A 21019-nucleotide genomic window follows, 5' to 3' on the forward strand; every position below is an offset into this window, starting at 1 on the left:
TATAAAAGGGCAAGACCTTGCAGTCTTAATAGATGGCTCAATTCAAAGTAATCCCTCCAGAACTAGGGACTGATAATGCGTCTCTGTGGTGCTGACGTAACAGCCAGATGCTTGAGGGTCCGGTGAAGGCTCCATGGAGGCTCAAGTCTGCACTCTCACTGCATGGCCTCAGTGAATGCAGACAGTGCAGAACAACAAGAGATGAATTACTGTTCCAGTTACTTAGGGACATACCTCATTCTTTTCCTTCTCCCTCCCCAGACAATCCCTCTGTTCTCCCAGCATTATTTGCAAACTGGGTTGCAAAGGCTCGTCTTGTATTTCCTTTCCTTTTTTTTTTTTTAAAAGAAGAAAGAAGTGGACGAGTCCCGCAGATTAAAGAATTGTGCTATTCAACAAACGAACTTCCTCTTCTGTCTCCTCTCTTTCCTCATCTCCAGGACTCAGTTGAACATTATTGAAGCGGGGTCTTGGTTTGCCGTCTGGGCCATATGACGGAGGATATCTTTTTTTGTTATAATGCCAAGGAGGCGCCTGAAAAGGATACACAGAAAGAGCTATTAAGATAAAAGGGAAAAGACAAGAGGAGCTAAATCTATGGATAAATCCTTTTTGTTGACAGGAATAGAGAGCAAAGCAAGCAGCCTGATTACGCATATTTAAAAAGTGTTTTACTGCAAAGACAATGAAATTACCCAGCAACCATCCTCTGACATAAAAAGTACTATGACCACTCAGAGTGTGAGGTCCTCCCCACTGGGACTGAGGACTGTATGCCTCGTTGAAGCAGAGCTATTTTGATTCAAGTATGCCAACAAAAAAGTAACAAAAACTGGGAAGGTATTTGAACAGAAAATAATACTGATCCAGTTTGAAAAAGGAACCTATTCCCATTTTATTACAAAACAATTTAAAACCGCAATATTTTGTAGAACCAAAATTTTTATGAAATAATTTGCCCAGTTGTATGCAGAATATTCCTGAAAGCACATACAATTGAGGTAAGTTATATAAACAGTGGTCAGCACAGAGCTTCACCTCCCAGACTTGACAATGTAAGGATAAACCTACAGGACAACTCACAATCCTGAAAGCATACTTAGGGTTTTTGCTTTTCAATTTCGTGCTCCCCCAAAAGAAGATACAATGCTTTAATTGAAGTTTTGGGTGTTAATGTTCACATTAAAAGGTAGGTGAGAAATCAAGAGGCCATCGTAAAAGATTATTATAGGTGAAGCAGAAAGCAGAATAAATGAGAGGCTACTATATTGTGGTTAGTAGTTTTTAAAACGGATGCATGAAACACTTGTGAAATATTAGCATACAACAGGAATACATACTTAGTTGTGTACTTCAACAAATGGGGACAGGTTTCATATAGTTATTAGAATTGTTGGGCAAAATAATTTGAGGTATTGTTAAAGCCAGACAATTTGTTATGCACAAATCAAAACTTTATCTGTAATCAATGACACCACTAAGACATAAAGCCTGTTAAGACAAAAGCTACTTATGACAATCTAGAAACATGACACAAAGGGCACATACATGAGCTATGGACAATTCACTAACAAAATGGAAGGACACACATTCTGACTGAGAATCTATAGGGTAGCAGAGAAAGAACAGATGCTTTGAGCACAGACCTCTGCACTGTGCCCCAGTTAGAGTGCAGTTAACAATGTACATGGTCAGCACTTCTACTCACTAAGCTCAGTTCAAGTCACAAAGGAGCTTAGCTTCACATGACCACAGATTAGAAAGCAAAAAAAAAAAAAAAAAAAAAAAGGATCAGGGAGGGTTGCGGTGGACAGGGCAGGCATTTTTTTAACCAGTCAGGAGTCTTCTGAGACTGGTGAATCCACTAGGGTAGACAGACTTTTCATGTTTAAACAAGTCCAATAATGTCTCCTCATTAACAGACTATTGGCAGGACTTAATTTTAACTAATTCTGATGAGACATGTTAGTTGCTGCTTACTTTCTACGAATGGAATTTTTAGAGGATATATCTAAATTTGTCTCACAGACATGTGGGCAGACACAAGTGTAACTGGCAGCATGGTGGGACTGTTTTGTTCAACGGGTATGTGGCAGAGAGAACTGAACAGTTCACAAGTTTCATGCCTCCTGACTTCTAGGGTGTCTAGTGAGGAGAGCTGACACAGCTAATCACCCAGGGCTCCACGTGCTGCTTTAGTTGCTCGAGATGCTCTAAAATGTTCTTCTTTGTGATGATCCCCAAGACAATCCTGAAACAGATTATTATGCTAATAACTGTGAGAAATTAAACTCAAAGAGGTTCCAATCATAATGATAAAGAATGAGAGAAGAAATAAAACATAAACCGTAAGAATGCTTCTCATGAACTTGAGATAAAAATAAGATGATTTAAGAATCTAGGTTCCATTTTCAGACATTCTACTAACTTAAAAGGTGACACAATACTATTTGTAATGGTGGAGTTTATTTTTAAATTAAAAATCAAAATAATGAAACTGACTAAATTTTAACTACGGAGATGAGTAAAGCAAAAGTATAAAAGAAACTCAATGACACACAGCTACAGACCTTGGCACTGGGGACTGCTTTTCAGTGTCTTTCCCTGAATGACCAGTTCTCAGTTTCTGAGGTAACAAGCAGAGTGATCCGGATCTACCTCAGCACTGTGTGCTGGGAGGAGGGGCTTAGTCTGAATGCCTGCGAGAAGACTTAAGCAATCTCCTAGACTTTTACTATTAATTTTTTTGACATCCAATTAAGGAAGTACACATGTAAATGCTACTAGCCTCATTTTCAGGAAATGAATGAATTCCATCTCTTATAATATGGTAATAAAACATTTATGAGTCAAAATGAGTTTTAATGCATATTTTTCTAAGTCATTTATCTCAGTTTATATGTCATTACCATCATATCTTACAAAATGATTCTCATAAATTCTCATGAAGATACCTGTAACTAGATTATTTTTAATTATTAAATATCTTGATACTTATTTTACAAAAATAAATGAATTTGCCTACATAAATTTGAGAAGCCCTTCTAAAATGACTTCAGAATAATCAGGCATTTCCTTAAGGATCTGTCTGCTTATGTCAACTTTCCTGTTAAAGTGCTTTGGAAATATTGAATTTCTTTTCCTGCCTTCCCTTCTTCCTTACTTTACTTTTCTTTCCTCTTTCTTTTTTTCTTTCCTTTCCCTTTCTTTTCTCCTTTTCCCTTTTTTATTCCTTTTTTTTTTTTTTTTTTTTTTGAGCAGGGTTTCTCTGTGTAGCCCTGGGACTCACTCACTCTGTAGACCAGGCTGCCTTTGAACTGAGAGTGGCCTCTGCCTCCTGAGTACTGGGATTAAGAGGTGTGTGCCATCATAGCCTACCAAAATTTTGTACAAAGAGTCACTATGGGACTTCAAAGCAGTCTAAAATATTTAGAAACATTTCCCTCATAAAACAATAATGGCTGGGGCTGTAGGGGCAGGAAGGGTCTTCATGTTCTTTTGTTTAAAACAATGTTGTAAAGTTTTCAGAGCGTGTGAACAACCTCTCCAGAAAGCTCAAAAATGAACATTTGTCCACTAGAGAAATGTCCTTGGGCAAAAATATTTGAGGTTTTTTTTTTTTTTTTTTTTTTTGGTGGTTGTTTGTTTTTAGCATTGGGGTGAATATCTTTAAAGTATACTGTATGAAATGTAATAAAATCCATGATTTTGTACAATTAATATATGATAATAAAAACTAGGTTATTTTTAAAGCTATAAAGTCAATAGATTTTATGGTTAGAAAATGTGGACCTGGTTAATTTCGGTTTCCCATTTGTATTAGTAAGCTCGGTCAGCGTGTGACAGGATGAGGACCACGACACATTTGCACAGACGAAGCAGCATACTTAGACTTGTATACACCTGAAATTTTATGAACTTTTTCATGCAGAATTTCTAGGAGAGGCAAACCTGGTCACAAAGCTCCTCTGTAACAGTGAAGATTGACTTGGAATATGACGTTAGTGTCAGGGTTGGTCTTTCAGTTTTAAAGAATGATCTGAAGTTTCCTTTTGGGCTAGCAAATGATGATGTGGAAGTTACTATGGCAGAAACTGGCATTTCCCAAAGTATGTTCTAAGAAACAGCAATTCCAACAGTGCATCCTGTCTCACCCCACCAAAACATATCAGCATTTTCAGGCAAACTAGCTAAGCTATGGTTTCATTCCTGACAGTCGGGGAATCAAAAACTATCAACATCTTCAAAGTTCCAAAGCAAACCTCAGCTGTAACTTAACTCAACACTTCTCAAATTTTATTAGTCACATAAATTTTTAGCAACTTCTATTATTATCCTGTTTATCCTGTAAACTGTCGGAACTAGTGTTCCTTAAACAAAGAGAGATGTTCTGTTAGCATGTAACATAGGGGATGACGACTCTAACCTGACATCTCCTGTTTCTATCTGTTCTCATTACTTCTCCATTCTTTCTACCTCTTGTACCTACAGTCCAGATCCCCAAACAGGTCTTTTCCACTTCTAAGGTACTACACAGAACTGGAGAACAAAGAGCTCCCTAGAACCCATGGTCCTCACGTTAAAACATGCTATCTTTTCCTAGTTTCAGCCACTTTGAGAAGAAAACACCTTCCAGAGGTAGTTCACAGACAATAAGAGTCAAGAGTTTCCTCCCCAAATGATCTTGTTTCCTTTCCAAATACATTTATTTTCTGTGAACTAAGGAAAGTATGATCAAGGCTTTAAAACATGACCCTGAGGAAAGTTCCTTTACTTTGTTGATATGCCAGCAGCAGCAGCAGAAGAAACTGTATGTAACTAATACCTGTCCCCCTAAAATATAATTTAATCCTACCTAGGGTCTATACTGCCCAAATCCTGTCAATTAGCCAGTAAGGTGACACATGAAAATGAACCTACATAGTAGGCTAATTTAATCACAAGAACAGAACAGAGCTGGTTTTCTCAGTGAAAAAGAACCTAAGCCAGGCACAGAGAGCTCAAAGCCAACAATGGCTTAAGAAAACTCAAATTCGACTCTAAGGAAGCATATAATGACTCAAAGGGCCCAAGGCAAAGCTTTGTTGAACACATCGTTTAACTAATATTCATTAAATTTTAAACAAAGAAATTTGGTAGCATTTTTTAAAATTAGATAAGTGCAAACAAAATAAAATAGTAGATAACAGTATTTTATAATACATTTCTGATTTATTTCTATCATACTCCAGAAGGTAAACACCAAACATGGCTCTAATGTTCCCACTTTCTGCTTTGTGTTGTTTTAAACAGAAGAATAAATATCTATGATACTACTGTTCCTAACCCAAAATGGTATAATGTAGAAAAAAAGTGTTTTAAGACATTAAGAAATCATGAAGAAAGAATATTCTGTCAGTAAACTACACTTTAGCAGGATCTGGGTTTTTGTGAGCTGGAGAGTTAATTTGAAAAAATCATTACACCTGTCAAATAGAACCCCACCTATCTAGTTTACTGAGCTGCAGAATTATGTGAAAAGGTGTGAAAGTGTTCAGTAAGTTGTCTTTCTTTGTTTTTTGTCTTTGTTTTTTAATGTCACCTTTTACCAGAGAGGGCTCATACATTCTGCTACCCTAAAGGTTTTATACAAAACCTTAAAAAGACAAAAGGAGTTGTGATTCTCTGATGTGTTTGCTACAGTATTTAATCAGCTTCATTTTACTCAGGGTGAGCCATCAGTTCATAACAAACCCAGAGACACATCGCTTCCCCTTTCCTAGCATTTTTGTTGCAAGACTTCACATGAAACAATGTTCTATGAATTCCAACAAGTCACCAGCAAAAAGGCAAATGCCTATAATCTCAGTGTTCCCAAGGTTCCCAAGGGTCACAGACTCAGGGCCAGCTCCATCTACAGTGAGAGCCCATCTCAGCAACAAAATTAACAAATAAAACAATTTAAAATCCATCAAAAATTTAAAATATAATGGAAATAAAAGGCCCTAAATACATGAATATTTTTAATAATTAACAGTTTGGTTTATGGGTCTGATTTGTTTTAGAGAAGGCAGACCAAAATAAATAGATAGATAAATAGGTAGGTAAGAAGAAAAACAGCACTATTAAAAATTTTTAGTTAAAATATGTGTAAATTTTATATAAATTTATAAATTTTATATAAATTATATACATTTATAATTTTGTAAATTTAATATGTGTAAATTTTCACATATTATTTCATTAATGATAAATACTGGCTCGAATAGCATATATCAAAATATCTAGAAAGAGATGTACAAAAAGCCCTATACATAGAAAAGACAAAAAGAAAAAGGTTTTGGCAATGCTCCCTACCCCCAGGAAAGGAACATCTCGAGTGCAAAAAGCTCTTTATGAGGAGATGTTTCCCTATCTGTTTCTTCTCTGACTCTGAAATATAGTATCCTTGACAACGAGCACAGAGCTGACACCCCTCTGACTCTCTGGCGAGTGTGAAGCCTGGCTGATCCTCCTTTATAACCGTATGTCAGACACTCCCATTTGGGAGCTGACTTGCTCTCTACCCTGAGAAGACTCCACTAGTAAGGAGCATTAAAAACAGTGAACGGAGCTGGTTTCTATGGTGTTAAACTTACCCATTGTGAGTTACAAGGCACTGCCTCAGACCAAGCTTTCGGAAGATGTCTACCACAATCTCCATTGGGGTGTGGTCCGTTACTGTAAAAGGACTCATGTCAAGAATGCTTCTCAGTTTTAATGGCCGAGGACTTTCTGCTGGAAGAGATGGAGTATGCTGTGCAAAGCACACCCGAGAACTGCCAACAATACCTTCTTGTTTTTTTCTGGCACTTTCTGAAAAAAACGTAGAGAAGAGGAACCATTTTCAATTGGTGGGTCTTCTTTTCTTATATGCAACTTTGCTTATTCTGGCATTAATAACAGTAAGCGTGTTCTATGACTTCTGGTCCCTTTCTGACTGACACAGAACTTGACAATAATCTTCTATAGTTATACTGTGGTATGATTTTCTTCAGTGATGCTGAATTATTATTTTCTGCCTGCAGAGACAAGGAGGCATGTTTGAAATGAGAATTTTATTTAAAACCTGTACACATCCTCACAAGAGCAGTTTACTACAGAAATGTCATCAACTAAAAAAGTCCACCAATATTGACTGACTTATTCTGCACTGGAGCTGGTCACCCATGCTCAGTCTGATGCCATCCCACTACTGTGTATCAGCTGGTGTTCCTTGCACTCTTTTGATGAATCAGGAGCACTGAGATTATACTCCCAGTGAGTCAGGACCAACTTTGAGGCTGTTTTACTCATAAGGGTTCTGTCAATTTCTCCTCCCCTCCAATGTGCTCTGTCCAGCTGCCTGTTTCCTCTCCCACCTTTGAGAGTGTAAGACAGAAGGTGAAAGGACAGAAAGAAGAGATCACACACAGGAAAATAGAAACCAGAACACAAACAGAACATGCAAATGACAGGCATCCAGCTTTGTGCTTGGTGTTTTGAGTAAACATTATTGAAAACTATGTGTGTGCAAATATAGTATTAGTTATAATGAAAATATTTTGAGTATAAATTTTGCTACAAAATATTTAAGCCAAAATAATAAACTATAGTCTGACTGGAAAGAAGGGAATATTACTGCTTAGCAATGAATGCTGTCATGCCTTTTCCTCTTTCTGGCCACTAAAGCTGTATTCAGCTATGCTGTAAACACATTTTAGTACCAAGCACTAAGTGAGGCCCCAATGGCTTGTGAACCAGCCACCTGAAAAGTACGGTCACGGTAAAAAAGAGACATCCACTAGCGACCAATATAAATGGTTCTTTTAAAATGCTTACTAAGTTGCTTTTAGAGTACAGGAATGCACCTAAGGGCATGTGCATGACAACTGACTATACAGTGTAAACAGCAACAGTGGCTATGCATAATGGATACACAGAATAAAACGATGGCAAGTGTGGCATCAACAATATCAAGAATATAAAGAGTGAATGTGCCTAGTTTTTACACACAATAAGCTATCAGGACGAGACAATCAGATTTAGCATACTCTAATACTGAAATAGGAGTGTGTATATCATTTAATACTCAAGTATAAAAAGCAAAAGAGTTAAAATAGCGGTAGTTACAATAATCTATTAATAGAAACAACAGTGACAATGTGGTATCAAATAGTTAAAATGTTAAATATACAAATAACAAATATATCACCAATGAAAATAACCCCAAATACTCAAACATTTAGGTGTGGTGATACATTTTATGAATATGTCTCTTATAGTCAAATAGACTGGAACTTTTGTGTTAATACATCTTGAGGTCACTTAAAAGACTATGTACTTAAGCTGATTTCCTATTGTGTACTCAGCCTGTTTAACCTGCCTTTTAACAGAACAATGTAAAAAGGGGGGGGGGGGAGGAGAGAGAGAACAATGTAACAACTTTAGTTGCCTTGAATTTCTCATGTAATCAGCTTTTACAACTTAAACTAAACTATAGCTTTAATTGTCAGTTATGTACTATTCTTCCATGCTCCTGACCCAAAGTAATGTATGCTGGTACATGTGTATTGTGGTATTAATTTACTAAAAAGAGCAAACAATTCAAAAATGGCTTTATACAGGCAATATTTGTCATGAATGCTGGGAACAGATATTACTTGATAGCAGTACACCTGCAGCTATGCTTGCTGTCCTGAGTGCTTCTAGGTCAGCTGAATTAAGTAAGCTAATCTCTTATAAAACTCTTAAAGATTTCTATAAAGCATCCCTTATCCCTTTCCCATGCCATGTTTTCTGTGCTGTTCAAGAAACCCACAGCAAAGCTTTTTGGTAAGGACACCAACATAGGGACAGATAAAACAGCAAAACATAGCAAGACATACAGAACAGAATTCAGGAAGACACACACAGACAGACAGACAGACAGACAGACAGACAGACAGACACATACATTATGTGTACACACATGTGACAGATAAGCCAAGAACCATAAGCTCCATACTGACAGAAGACATGGGGATGAATAAGTAGAGAATTCAACCTTGAACTTGCTCTTTCTCAAGTTAATCCAAGAGCAAGTCTGTGACTTTACTCCTTAATGTGAGAACAATACATTCTGGCTCTCTGAGGTAGTATTTAATACACTTAGCCAACACATTTACAATGAAACAGTTTTGGTTTGTTTTTACTTATTGCAGTGCTGAAGAGCAAACCCAGAGCCTGGTGCTAGACACATTTGCCAACTGAGCTGCATCTCTACCCTAAAATGCTTAATTCTATTTAAGGAGGGAAAAAAAAAAGGCGTGCTTTTTAGAATGCTCCTGTGTGACAGAATGTAGCAGAAGTGAACGTCCAGCCTCTTTGCCTTACATGGGTCATTTTAAGAAGTGGAGATGGAGGGAGAATAATCAAGAATTAAAAGTCATCCTTAGCTATATACTTTTGAGGAGGCCAGCCTGAGCTCAAAAAGGATTGTACCTTAACCTTCCACACCCCAAATAAGAACTGTCACTTTATTTGTTCAAGTTTTATCTGAAACTTAAGAGACTTTGGTCCTCACCATAAAATAAACATGTATGGTAACAGATATCAATCAGTTTGACCTAACAGTCCACAATACCCATACTTATCAAAACATGACATTAACATTAGTTTCTATTTGTCAATTAAAGGAAGAATGCTTAAGGTAACATGACTTGTATATGTAAGTAGTAATTATTAGGGAGCACCATTTATTACACAATGTACCATGGTATCTGCTAAGTTGTTTTACTTTTAAAATGATTTCATGTCACTCATTCACAGGCCTGTGAAGTAAAAAACAACTTAGATGTCATTTCTTTTTTCCCTACAGAGTTAGGGTCTTACTATGTGGCCCCACAGCTTCAAACATGCAATGCCTTCTGCTTGCACCTCAGAGTAATAGGGATTAGCGGTGTGTGCCAGGCTAGATTTCTTTTCTTATAGCACTGAGAAGATTCTTAAAAAGAGTTCCAAAACTTTCATTTTCATAATCTTAAATAATCTGAGACCTCTCATTTGAATTTAGTATTCTTACAACTTATCCTCTAATTCTCAATTAAGAAGAACAATATATCTAAGCTGGTATTTCAAATATATTTTGTTGAGCATAGACAAATCTGTCCTTCAATAATGTATAATTATGTGTGCATGTATATAATATACTGTACAGAACTGATTTTTTTCAGTAAAAAAAATTTAAAGTTTACAAAATATATACTGGTAAATATTTAAGATCTGTTCAAAAGTCATCTTGTGACATAAGATTTCTGATGACACATCTTGATATTTCATTGAGAAGGTAGAAATATAAATTAGTAAACACATCATGGTTTCAAACCCTGGCCATTCCTTTCCCTGTCTTTAGGAATTCCAGAGCTGCTCACCTCTTGCCCTTTCCCTGGACTAGCAACCCTAAAGAATGGGAAGAATGGTGACACAAGGGGATTGTTTGACATTTCTAGCTCAAGGAACTGCCCCAAATCTAGGGAATAGCAGATCAATGGCTTAATGATTCTCTTTTCTCACCTTTGACATCAAAAGGAAGAAAATTTAGAGTTGCTGACAAAGACTAAAACTCTCACTAGCCTTACCATCACAAAGCAGAAAACTAATCACTGAAGCATACACTCCTTTTCTAGAGAACACAAGACTTAAAGTAGATAAACTAACATCACTTGCCCCTGAAAACCCAACCAATTAAACGTCATTGCTTTCTCTCCTCCTAAAATGTACTACACACAAGACCGATACATTTATGACAGCGTTTTAAAAGCCATACCTATTGCAATTGTCAGGTCTCTTCTGAGGGCAAATCCCACTAATCTCTGAGATTCTTTTGACATTATAACAGGAAAGCCATTATAGCTGGTTTCATTAATCATGTTTTCTATGTCATCTACTGTCATATTGTCCTGTGTCAAAACAGCTAAGGGAGGGTCACTTCTTCGAGGTCTCATGACATCAGCAGCCAGGGTTGTATGAGTGAATTCTTCTTTTGCATCCAAGAAAGGGTACCCATTGAGTCGGATGTGTGCTTCATAAATACCTTCCCTACCAAAGGCATCACCGACCCATTTACTGGTCATTACTGCAGCCATAAGAGGAACAATATATTCCAATCCTCCAGTAAGTTCAAAAACAATGACCACCAGAGAGACAGTCATTCTTGTCACACCACCTGAAAGAAATAAACACCACTGGTCAGGAAAGGCAGAATCCACACCAGTACAATGTACTTGAGTCTTATACTAGGCAGGCGAACAAGGAATCACTGATCAAGACAGATCTTGATCAGTGAAAAGCATTAGCATCAAAAACTCAGAATTATCTCAGAATAATAACCATTACGTCTAACATGACCTAGAGAAAAAACAATATGACTATATCAAGGAAGATAATTATAACATTTGTAAACCTTTGTAACATTAAAAAAAAAAAAAAAAATCCCACAGCTGGGCAAGAAAAGTGACTTTGCCATTTTGATATACTGATTTCATTGTTATAAAAGTTTACTATGACTTCATAAATACAAATGAGACTATCACAGCTTTCTTGCTTGCTACCAGTTTACAAATTGTGTGTGCACACACGTGCTTGTGTATGCATAGAATATTAAAATTACTTATGTCTTTTCAAAATGTATCAAATATTTTGAAGCCTCTGATTTATTAACAATGTAAGTGATAATGTTAGGTAGAAAATTCATCTATTCTGGGTGGGGTGTTTACGTAGCATGTGCAATCATCTGGGTTTGAGTCCAAGATCCCGAGGACGGATGGAGGAGGAGGGGCTGGGAACTCTACTCATTTCCTCAGATGATCACTCGCTGGCAGCTTTGCCTGTGCAGCGCTAGGCCCTCTTCTCTTCCTAGTGCCTCTCCTGTGCTCCTCTTCTGCACACCACACCTGACTATACTTGTTCTGTCAACTATAGACAGACTTTGAATAGCTACCTAAGAAAGCAACACATATATGAAATCCACATTTCTCGTCTCTTCTTTCAAGGAAGGGCCATTTCTGATCCCAAAGTTTTGCACACACTCTTCCTCACAATCTAGGTGGTTATTTTTGAAACCTTAACTTTTATTCCAATATCTTGATTATCACTCTACAGATCTGAATTCTTCTCTAAGATATCTGAGTCCTTTTCTCAGGATTCTCATTGTTACTAAACTAGTCCAGGACCTAAATTATTCTTTCATTAAAAAAAAAAAAAGTAGGCTCCTTTTAAAAATTTTTTGAGATTTTATTATGTATAACTGTTTGCCTATTATGTCTATGCAGCACCTGAAGGCCATAAGAGGATTTCTGATACCTCAGAACTAAAGTTACAGACACTTACCTGTTACCATGTAAGGTGTTGTGAATCAAACCTAGGTCCTTTAGAACAGCCAGTGTTCTTGACTGATAAGCCATCTCTCCAGTCTCTGTGCTCCCATTTTAATACCACTTTATCTTATCTACTTGACTCTTAGACCCCATTACCTTCAACCTACTTTATAAAGTATATATAGTACATACTAAGTACTATGTTTTGTTTTTTAAAGACAGGGTAGGGTCTTACTATGCATCCCAGGCTGGCCTCACACTGGCAACCCTCGATTTCTGCTGGGATGAGAGGCACACACAGACACAAATGCTTAAGTATCATTTCCACTGTGTTGTTCTTCTGGTCAGAAGACTTCAACTCTGGCCAGTGAGACAGATTGTCAAGCAAAGCCATTGCTGCCAAACCTGATGTTCTGAGCTCAACCCGCAAGACCCACATGGAAGTAGAGAACTGCTTTTTATAAATTATGAAGTAACCTCCATATACAAGTATAACACATATTCTAAAACACACCCCCAAAGTAAATACATAAATGTAACTTAAGAAGCTCACAATGCTTGTCAGTTCAGTAAGCCTTTTTGCTTCTTAACTAAAAAAGGAAGGACTGCCATGCATCACACATCTACCTCCTCTATGTCAGCATGTCCTAGTCAGTTTATAAAGGCTTTTTCTTGAATTGAACTGAGAACTTATTTTCCCTGGAGTCATAACATCCTTGTGTGCATGTTATCTCATACAATCCTCATAACAATCAAGGGGTAAGCTAGTATTTCCATTTTATAGATGAGAAAAGTAAGTATCAAAGAACCAAAGGAACTTTTTCAAAGTCATCAAGGTAAAAATGGAAAACCTAGAACTCTGCAACAAATTGGAACAATTAATGCAACAATTAATAAAACCTAATCTTTTTATAATCTAGTTCTTACCAATTCTACGTATTTCCCAGAATCTTCAAAATGTACTACACAATACATTTCTTCAAAGCATGAATTCCAAATATTTTCACACAAATTTGTCTTTGCATTAGAATCTTCCTATAACCAGATTACCCTGGAAAAGTCTCAAAGAGTAAATAACTGTGGCTCTGAATTACTCAAAGGACTTCTGTAGGTCTGTGAGAAGGAGCTCCAAGACAGAAGTGAAGAAGCCTGTGTGTGCTGCACGTGTGCACGCATGTGGGTGCACGGCAGCGTGAGAGGTCACCACTGTGTTCCTCTACTACTCTGCCTATTCCATTACAAAGGATCTCACCCTGAAGAGCTCCCTCGCTAGGGAGCTCCTAGAATCCATCTGTCCCCACCCTCCAATGCAGGGGGTCGCAGAAATGCCTGGCTTTTGGGGATGGGCCCTGGGGATTAGAACTCAGGTCTTCACACTTGCATGTCAAGTGCTCTTGCTCACTGAACCAGCCCTCTAGTACATTTTTTATCTTAGCATATCCCCCAAAAGTCTGTGTGATTCTTAAAAATTCTTTTAAAAATCATTATGACTTGAACTCATTCATGTTTAAACATATTATGAATTGAGAACCAGACAAATCTGTCTGGTGGGAAATGACCTTAAAGCTAATTGCTTTAAGAATTAGATTTCAAAGATTGGTGGATTTTGAAATTGTCATCAATAAGCTCGTAATTCAAGTGGAAGGAAAGTATACCCAAAGAAAAGAATTGTGGACTAACAGTCTTTAAGGAAGTCTGCCTCCAATATAAATCTTGAGCAAAGCTGTAGAAGTATGAAGGTGATATATATAAACATACAACTTCTCAGTTAAAAATGACCTTTAAAACAATCCAACTCCTATTGTGCCCTCCCTGGAACAGTTGAGCTCTTAGTCCCTTGAACTTCCTGCCCTATACTCTGTGAGCCAGACAGCGCACACTGCTTGCTACCTTGGTGAAAATGATTACTAATTTCATTTGATATTACCCTTCTATAGATTCTGAGTCACTGAGCAAAATCAAAGTCAAAGTACCAACTGTTAATATTATACCAAAATTTGGTAAAAATTTTAAATATAAAACCAAATAACAATTTTTCAGCCAAAGAAACAATAAATACATTCTTACAGATTTAGAACTGTTATTTTGCTTTTATGTCACTGAAATGAGTAGTTACTATTTCTTACTTTTCTACAAATATAATTTAGATACTATTGGGTTGATATGGTAAGTCTTTATTAAGGCTAATAATAAGTTATTATAGAGTTTAATGTGAAGCCATTCTGAAGTTTCATTAACGCTAGCTTTAGGAACACTGCTATCAATTGTTACACATAGACTAAGATCTTAAACAATGAAAAACCAAGTCTCTTTGGACAGGATTCAGATTAAGGCTATGTTGTAGCAAGATGGTTTCTGTCATAAAGCATTATGTGATATTACAAATATGGCAACTATTATTAAATTTTTACATTAAGCAAATGTTCATTACCTAAGCAGGCAGCAGCACCGACCATGGCATAAAGCCCAGGAGTGATGCAGTCAGCCCCAACCTCACACCACTCCTTGAAGATAAACCAGTCGTGGTGATAGTAGGCGAGCTGCTCCACCGCAATCCCCACGATTCTCCCTGCGATTGCTCCAATGGCCATGCTGGGGATGAACAAGCCTGATGGGACCTGTGACAGCAAGGAAAGGAACTTTTAATGACAGTCCCTAATCATGTGACTAAAACTATATCCTATGGATTTGTTTCTAACAATTGGCTCCATTTGTACCTTAATGAAACTCTAAAATCCTTACACAGAGTAAACTATCACACAATCTTGTTATATCAAAGTTTGTTAATAACTCTCTGATTTCAGTAACAAAGTAATAAAGCAGATTCTCTAAGCCAAAGAGAAATAACTCAAAATTTATTATCCTTTATCCTAAAAAAAAATCCTTAGTCTGTAACAAAACTTTCAGTAGTCCACAGTAAAATAAAGGAGGGGAAAAAGAAAGTCTGGTATTTCCCATAGAACCAAATGTGTTCCATCTGAAGCAGTGAGCTCTCAAGATTGTCCCTCCATTACTCCTCACACACGATAGGAACAGCACATGTTACTTCTCATAAAGAACTACAGCATAAGTCAGGCCATGCTTCCAGAACTCCCAGTATTCTAAGTGGAATATACATGTGAATCAACTAAAAGGAGAAAAATCTTTATTGGAAGAAATTCTCTTAAAATAAGGACAGAACATTGGCCTATTCTGAGCCAGTTAAAGGGATGTGCAATACAAAGGATTAAAATACACTTCACAATCTCCAGCTAGAATCCTTCAGCCAGAGACCAGGACTTAACAAGGGCCTGCCATCTGCCTCCAGCTTCCTCAGTCTGACCAACCACAGCCACTGAGAATCTCTGCTGTAATTCTACTGTTAACACTGGGATTTATGGGGGAAACAACCTCTAGACAACTCTAAGACCTCTTTAACTTACTCTGCTAGGAAAAATAAGAGTAAAACTGTAAGATTTTTTTATGTTTTTTTTTTAAGTTTGATATTTAATGGACTAAAAAAGGCAAAAGAAAAACAATCTTAACTCAAAACTATCAACCTCCTAATCTCACAGAAGTAAAGCTGTTATACCACATGAGTGAGCTCAGTCTGTGAAAGAATGCCATCCCTGCCAAGTATCAACTGCCACAGGAACTACAGGTGGCATGATTGAAAGAACAGTATATGGCAAGTTGACATTTGCTTCTCCATGTTGGCATTCATAAAAAAGCTGTATTTAGTGAGTCCAAGAGATGCAATGCTCCAGGGCTCATGGTTCTAAGTCCCTGATGGATAGAGTCACAGTATTTATAGATCTAGCAACTTGATTCTGAGACCACAGTGCAAATTTCAGCTAACATACTACATTGTATAGAGAAGGTAGTATAATGATTTCTCCTGGATTGTTAGCCAGCTGACTTTTAAATCAAGAGATTACACTGTATTATCTGGGTGAATTAAAAGTAATCCTAGAGTTTTTTCATACAAAAGTGGGATTTCTAAGAATTAGACAAGAGAAAGATCTGACTAGCCATGGCTGCCTTTGAGTTTTAAGAAAGGGAACATAAGCCAAGGAAGGAATGCAGCCCCCTTGAACCTGGAAAATGCAGAAAAGCAGACTGTCCTACTGTCTCCACAAGTTATCAGAAACCTCTTGATTTAAGGCGAATACGTTCTTTTCAGATTTTGGTCTCTGAATTGCAATCATTTGAATGAAATTTCACTTCTAATTACACATAAGTATCTTGGATATATCATTATTCCAGTATCATCCCACATGAGCACTTACCTTGATACCAAAAGTGAACACTGTCATTATTATTTTAAATATGAGTGCTAGGCACAACTGCCAGATAGCTGAATATACTCCGACGCCTGCTGGACGGTCAGGAATATCATCAACAATCTTACTGGCATTCATGTCATTTCTGTAGTCACAAAGAGAGGAGGATTCCAGCGGCCCACAATCTGTAAACAGCTCTTTAATCAGTTCACTGGTGTTAAGCCTTGTATATGGGTTGGGGAAGGCTATCACAGCAGTAATGGCTGCAACAATAATGACTTCGAGAACAGGATACTTTCCAAATTTGGTGGACTTGCGTCGACGACACCAGGCAATATTTGCCCTAATAAAAAAAGCTCCCCAAAGCCCTCCAAATACCCCTAGAAGAATGAAAGGAAACAGTTCAAAAAGGTACCATGGTGTATGATACTCCACATAAAAAAGGACCAGACGGCTGTTACCAAATGGATTGATGGATCTCAAAACAAACGCCGCCACCAAAGCAGCAAAAAATGATCTCCATAAAGTTTTGAGAGGAAAATAATAGCTAACCTAAAAACACAAAAAAGAAAAATTAATGCTATTATCTATTTCAGAGTAACTATAACTTAAGTAAAATAAAATTCACTTTAAGTAACGCAAGTTTTGTTGCAGTTTGAATTTACGTGATTTGCCCTAATTTAAAAAAGGATGCTTTTTCTTTAACTATCATATAACTACAAATTCACAGTAACTGATTATGAATGTCTAATAATCATCTAGAATACCAAGAACTATTTAGTTTTCCAGAAGAGTTTCATATCTAATTCAATTATGTTCACTAAAAATAAATATTTCCTTAGTAACTCTTGTTAGCTACGAAAAATGTAGTTGATTTGTCTCTTCTATTAAAAATACATATTCCATTTAAGCAATAATATTATTTCCTTAGACATCAGTAACTGCTTAAGAAATAATTATACAGAAAAGAAACAATTGTACAAACTTTAAACAAGCAAATCATACAACTTTAATTAAATGTTGGCTTAAGAATTGACTTAAGATAGTAAAAATAAAATTACAGCTGTAATTTAGCCAGCAGATATATAGGTTTTAGTGGCTTCCGTTGAGTGAAATCCGTATTTTGCTAGTTTTAAATATGTAAGGTTCAGCTAGAAACAATTATTACTATTTATACAGGAACAAAAGGTTTAAAGCAAGAAGCTGAGAGGCAGCTCAGCAGTAAAGTGCACATATATTGCTCCTATAGAGAATTCAGGTTTGGTACCCAGCGCCTTCACCCAGTGGCTCACAACAACCTGTAACTCTAGCTGCAGGAGATTTGATGCCCTCGTCTGACTTCTGTGGCCATCTGCAGCTCACACACATATAACCCAAACACATATCCATACACAGAATTTAAAAACAAATCTTCACAAAAATAAGACATTAATAAAAATTAAGTAATTAAAAAAAAACAATTTTCTGTAGTTATCAGTTATGTATAAAACATTTTTCATGGAGAACTACTTTAAAACTGTCTAAAGTTAAAATCTTAAATTCTATTACACTAGCAATAAAAGTATGCACCAAGATACAACTGTAAATATAATTCTATGTCATTTTTAATGCTATCCTTTTGTACGTACCTCCTCCAAACTAAAAAGAACTCCTCCAATCGGCGCACCAAAAGCCACGGAAACACCAGCAGCTGAGGCGGCTGACAGCACCTAGGAAGAGGGTGGGGCTTGTTTCTGGTTCCCTTATCAATCAAATACACCGAGCAAACTGTCGTACTGCATGCTATCCCAGTGCCTCTTTTGATCTTAAACTATATGTCCTCCTTGCAAAGCAAGGGAGGCAAGTATTCATTTCTTCTAAACAGTTCTTTTCTTTTCTTTTCTGCTTTAATTTAAAACTCATTTGGCAAAACATTGTTGTCAAAACATTAATGCCAAATATACCAATGAGTATAATGTAAAGAGAAAGCAATGACAACAGGCAACCTTCAATACTTATATTAGTACAAAGAGGGGAGAGGAAACCGTGGAGTTGGGGTAAATGTTTACTTATTTTTTAAGTAGGATATCATTTCTCCAGATTTTGGAGGTAACTGCTTCACTCACTACTCTTAAACCTTATGAAAGACATTCCAGCCTATTAAACAGGGGTTGGTTTTTTTTTTTTAATTTTGACTTTCTTTCTTTCTTTTTATTTATATATAGCTGTCTTCAGACACACCAGAAAAGGGCATCAGATCCAGTTCCAGATGGTTGTGAGCTACCATGAGGGTGCTGGGAATTGAACTCAGGACCTCTGGAAGAACAGTCAGTGCTCTTAACCACTGAGCCATCTCTCCAGCCCTCCATTAAACAGTTTCTATTATAATTATCTCAAATCCTCTGGACATCCTGCCTCACTTGACCATTCTAAGTACAGTCTAAAAGTATAAACAACAGCCCCTTTGAGTCACTAACTACATGGTAAAGATAGTTTCAAGAATGATAAAAACTCCAAACACATTCTTACAGAACCCCTGCAGAGCTCTCCAGGGGTACTTGATCACTGCTGACTTCCCACCAGGAAATTGTTTATCAAATTAATATTATTAAGAATTTATTCATTTCACTACTTTAATCAAGTAAATATCTCAGGATACCCTAAGCACTTCCTCAAATCATCTAATTTTACAAATTTTTCTGGAAGAAAAAAGAGGAGATAAAAATGAAGTTGTAATGCATGAATTGTATGAAGCTGCTGGGCAGAAGTCCTGCCTCTGCCATACACTGGCTGTGTAACCATGATAAGTACCTCAGCTCCTGTGTCTCCCTGTTCTCGTCTAAGATGATCGTACTACTTGGTGAATATATATAAAGTACTTACAATACCATCTAGAATCCCAGAATACAGGATTTAGATATTTTTGTTTAGCATACCTATACACACACACACACACACACACACACACACACACACAGAGCAATGGCACAGTAGTTAAAAAGAATTTTTGGAATCAGAAAAACTAATTTTAATCCATATTCTGCTACAAACTGTATGCTATCTAAAGCACATCTGCTGGCCCTAGTTTCCTAACTAGGTAGTGCCATACTAGGATTACTATGGAATTAATTTTACAATGTGAGGAAATATTTCCAGAGTACCAGATACACAACAAAGTATATCTTTTGAATTTTCAAAGATGAAAATATGATGTTTTTAAATGTTTCACTTTGACGATATCTATATACAATACTTTAATGCTAATATTACACAGTATGTACCTTGTACATAGTATATATCATGTATAATATACAAGGTACTATATTTAAAGAAACTGGTAAAAATGTGTGTGTGTTGGGGGGTGTTACACTAGTAACAACAGGATGAAAGGCTAGGGCCTGAGTTCAGTCCTTGATGCAACGTAAAAGCCATACCTTAACAACCATACCATGTCAGGCTGCAGGTTTAGATTACAAAAACATAATTTAAGACTCCTGAAGACAATGAGGCTAAAGAAACGCGAGTCTATAACTAATGGTCAGGATCCTGCTTTTCCTTCAGAGACACCCACAACAATATAGAAACCTAGCTAAAGCTAAAGTCTAATTTAACCATCTGCCAGAGAAGTTCATGTTGCCCTAGAATGGTATAAAAGGAGTAAAGTATCTGAATAAAGAGGGTTTCCCATGTTCCCTGTAACTTCTGACTTAAACTCTGAAGGTCCTCAGAACTTCGCCATGGTGCTTTCAAGAAAGGTTTCTGTGTATTATACAGAATTTCCATGGCATTAGACCCTATCTCCAGAAGGACAATACAGCCCAACCTCCCAAGCCTGAAGATGCAGTAATGTCAAAAGTCAAGCTAATTAAAAACAGCCAAGATCTTTGAAGAAATCAACTAAACTGAAGGGGTTCTTGCTAGTCTGACTAAAGCAACAGCAGCAATCAATTCTAGAAAGGTGCAAGTTAAGAAAGAAAAAGTAAACACAGACTAATCTCAAATTTTAATCTGAATACTAATTTAAGCAAAAAAGAGTTACACAGATCTTTATGCCAGGAAGTCATTCAATGGACATCAAGTTTCTCTAACATTCATTTCTCTGTTAAATGAACTACAAACATCACTCACCTCCCTCTTTTTAGCTTCATTTGTGCTATACTTTGGAAAGAGGTAGGAAAAAATATTTCCACAGCAGCAGGCAACGTGAACCAGGGGACCTTCTTTTCCTAAACTCAAACCAGACGCCACAGCCAACACTAATGTGATGGTTTTAATCATTAAAGTCCATTTTCCCAAGTAACCTCTGATGATGAATCCACTCAAAATAGTTTTAATCTACAAAGGAATAAGGAAGGCAATTAAATTTCCTTTAGGAAACACGAGAACTTAACTTCGCTCAAAGTCTCATGTTTCACTCACTGAACA

General features: G+C 36.8%; 1 protein-coding gene across 7 annotated transcripts in view; it reads right to left on the reverse strand.

Moving 5' to 3' along the window:
• Positions 1–92: 92 nt before the first annotated feature.
• Positions 93–21019, reverse strand: part of Clcn3 (chloride voltage-gated channel 3) — a 73432-nt gene continuing 52505 nt past the window's right edge. For 4 of the 7 annotated variants that reach the window (XM_034520181.2, XM_034520178.2, XM_076914171.1 and 1 more), the window contains 8 exons: positions 20723–20929; positions 18244–18324; positions 16622–17167; positions 14785–14971; positions 10805–11203; positions 6618–6834; positions 2176–2251; positions 283–534 (listed from right to left, as the gene is read on the reverse strand). In XM_034520181.2, coding sequence (XP_034376072.1) covers positions 376–534; positions 2176–2251; positions 6618–6834; positions 10805–11203; positions 14785–14971; positions 16622–17167; positions 18244–18324; positions 20723–20929 — 1872 coding nt within the window. In that variant the 3' untranslated portion in view covers positions 283–375. Of the gene's footprint in view, positions 535–2175; positions 2252–6617; positions 6835–10804; positions 11204–14784; positions 14972–16621; positions 17168–18243; positions 18325–20722; positions 20930–21019 lie in introns of all 7 variants that reach the window. The other 3 variants (XM_034520180.2, XM_034520183.2, XM_034520182.2) reach the window with 1 other exon arrangement.

This window comes from Arvicanthis niloticus, chromosome 16 (genome assembly GCF_011762505.2).
Source record: "Arvicanthis niloticus isolate mArvNil1 chromosome 16, mArvNil1.pat.X, whole genome shotgun sequence".
Classification (NCBI taxonomy): domain Eukaryota; kingdom Metazoa; phylum Chordata; class Mammalia; order Rodentia; family Muridae; genus Arvicanthis; species Arvicanthis niloticus.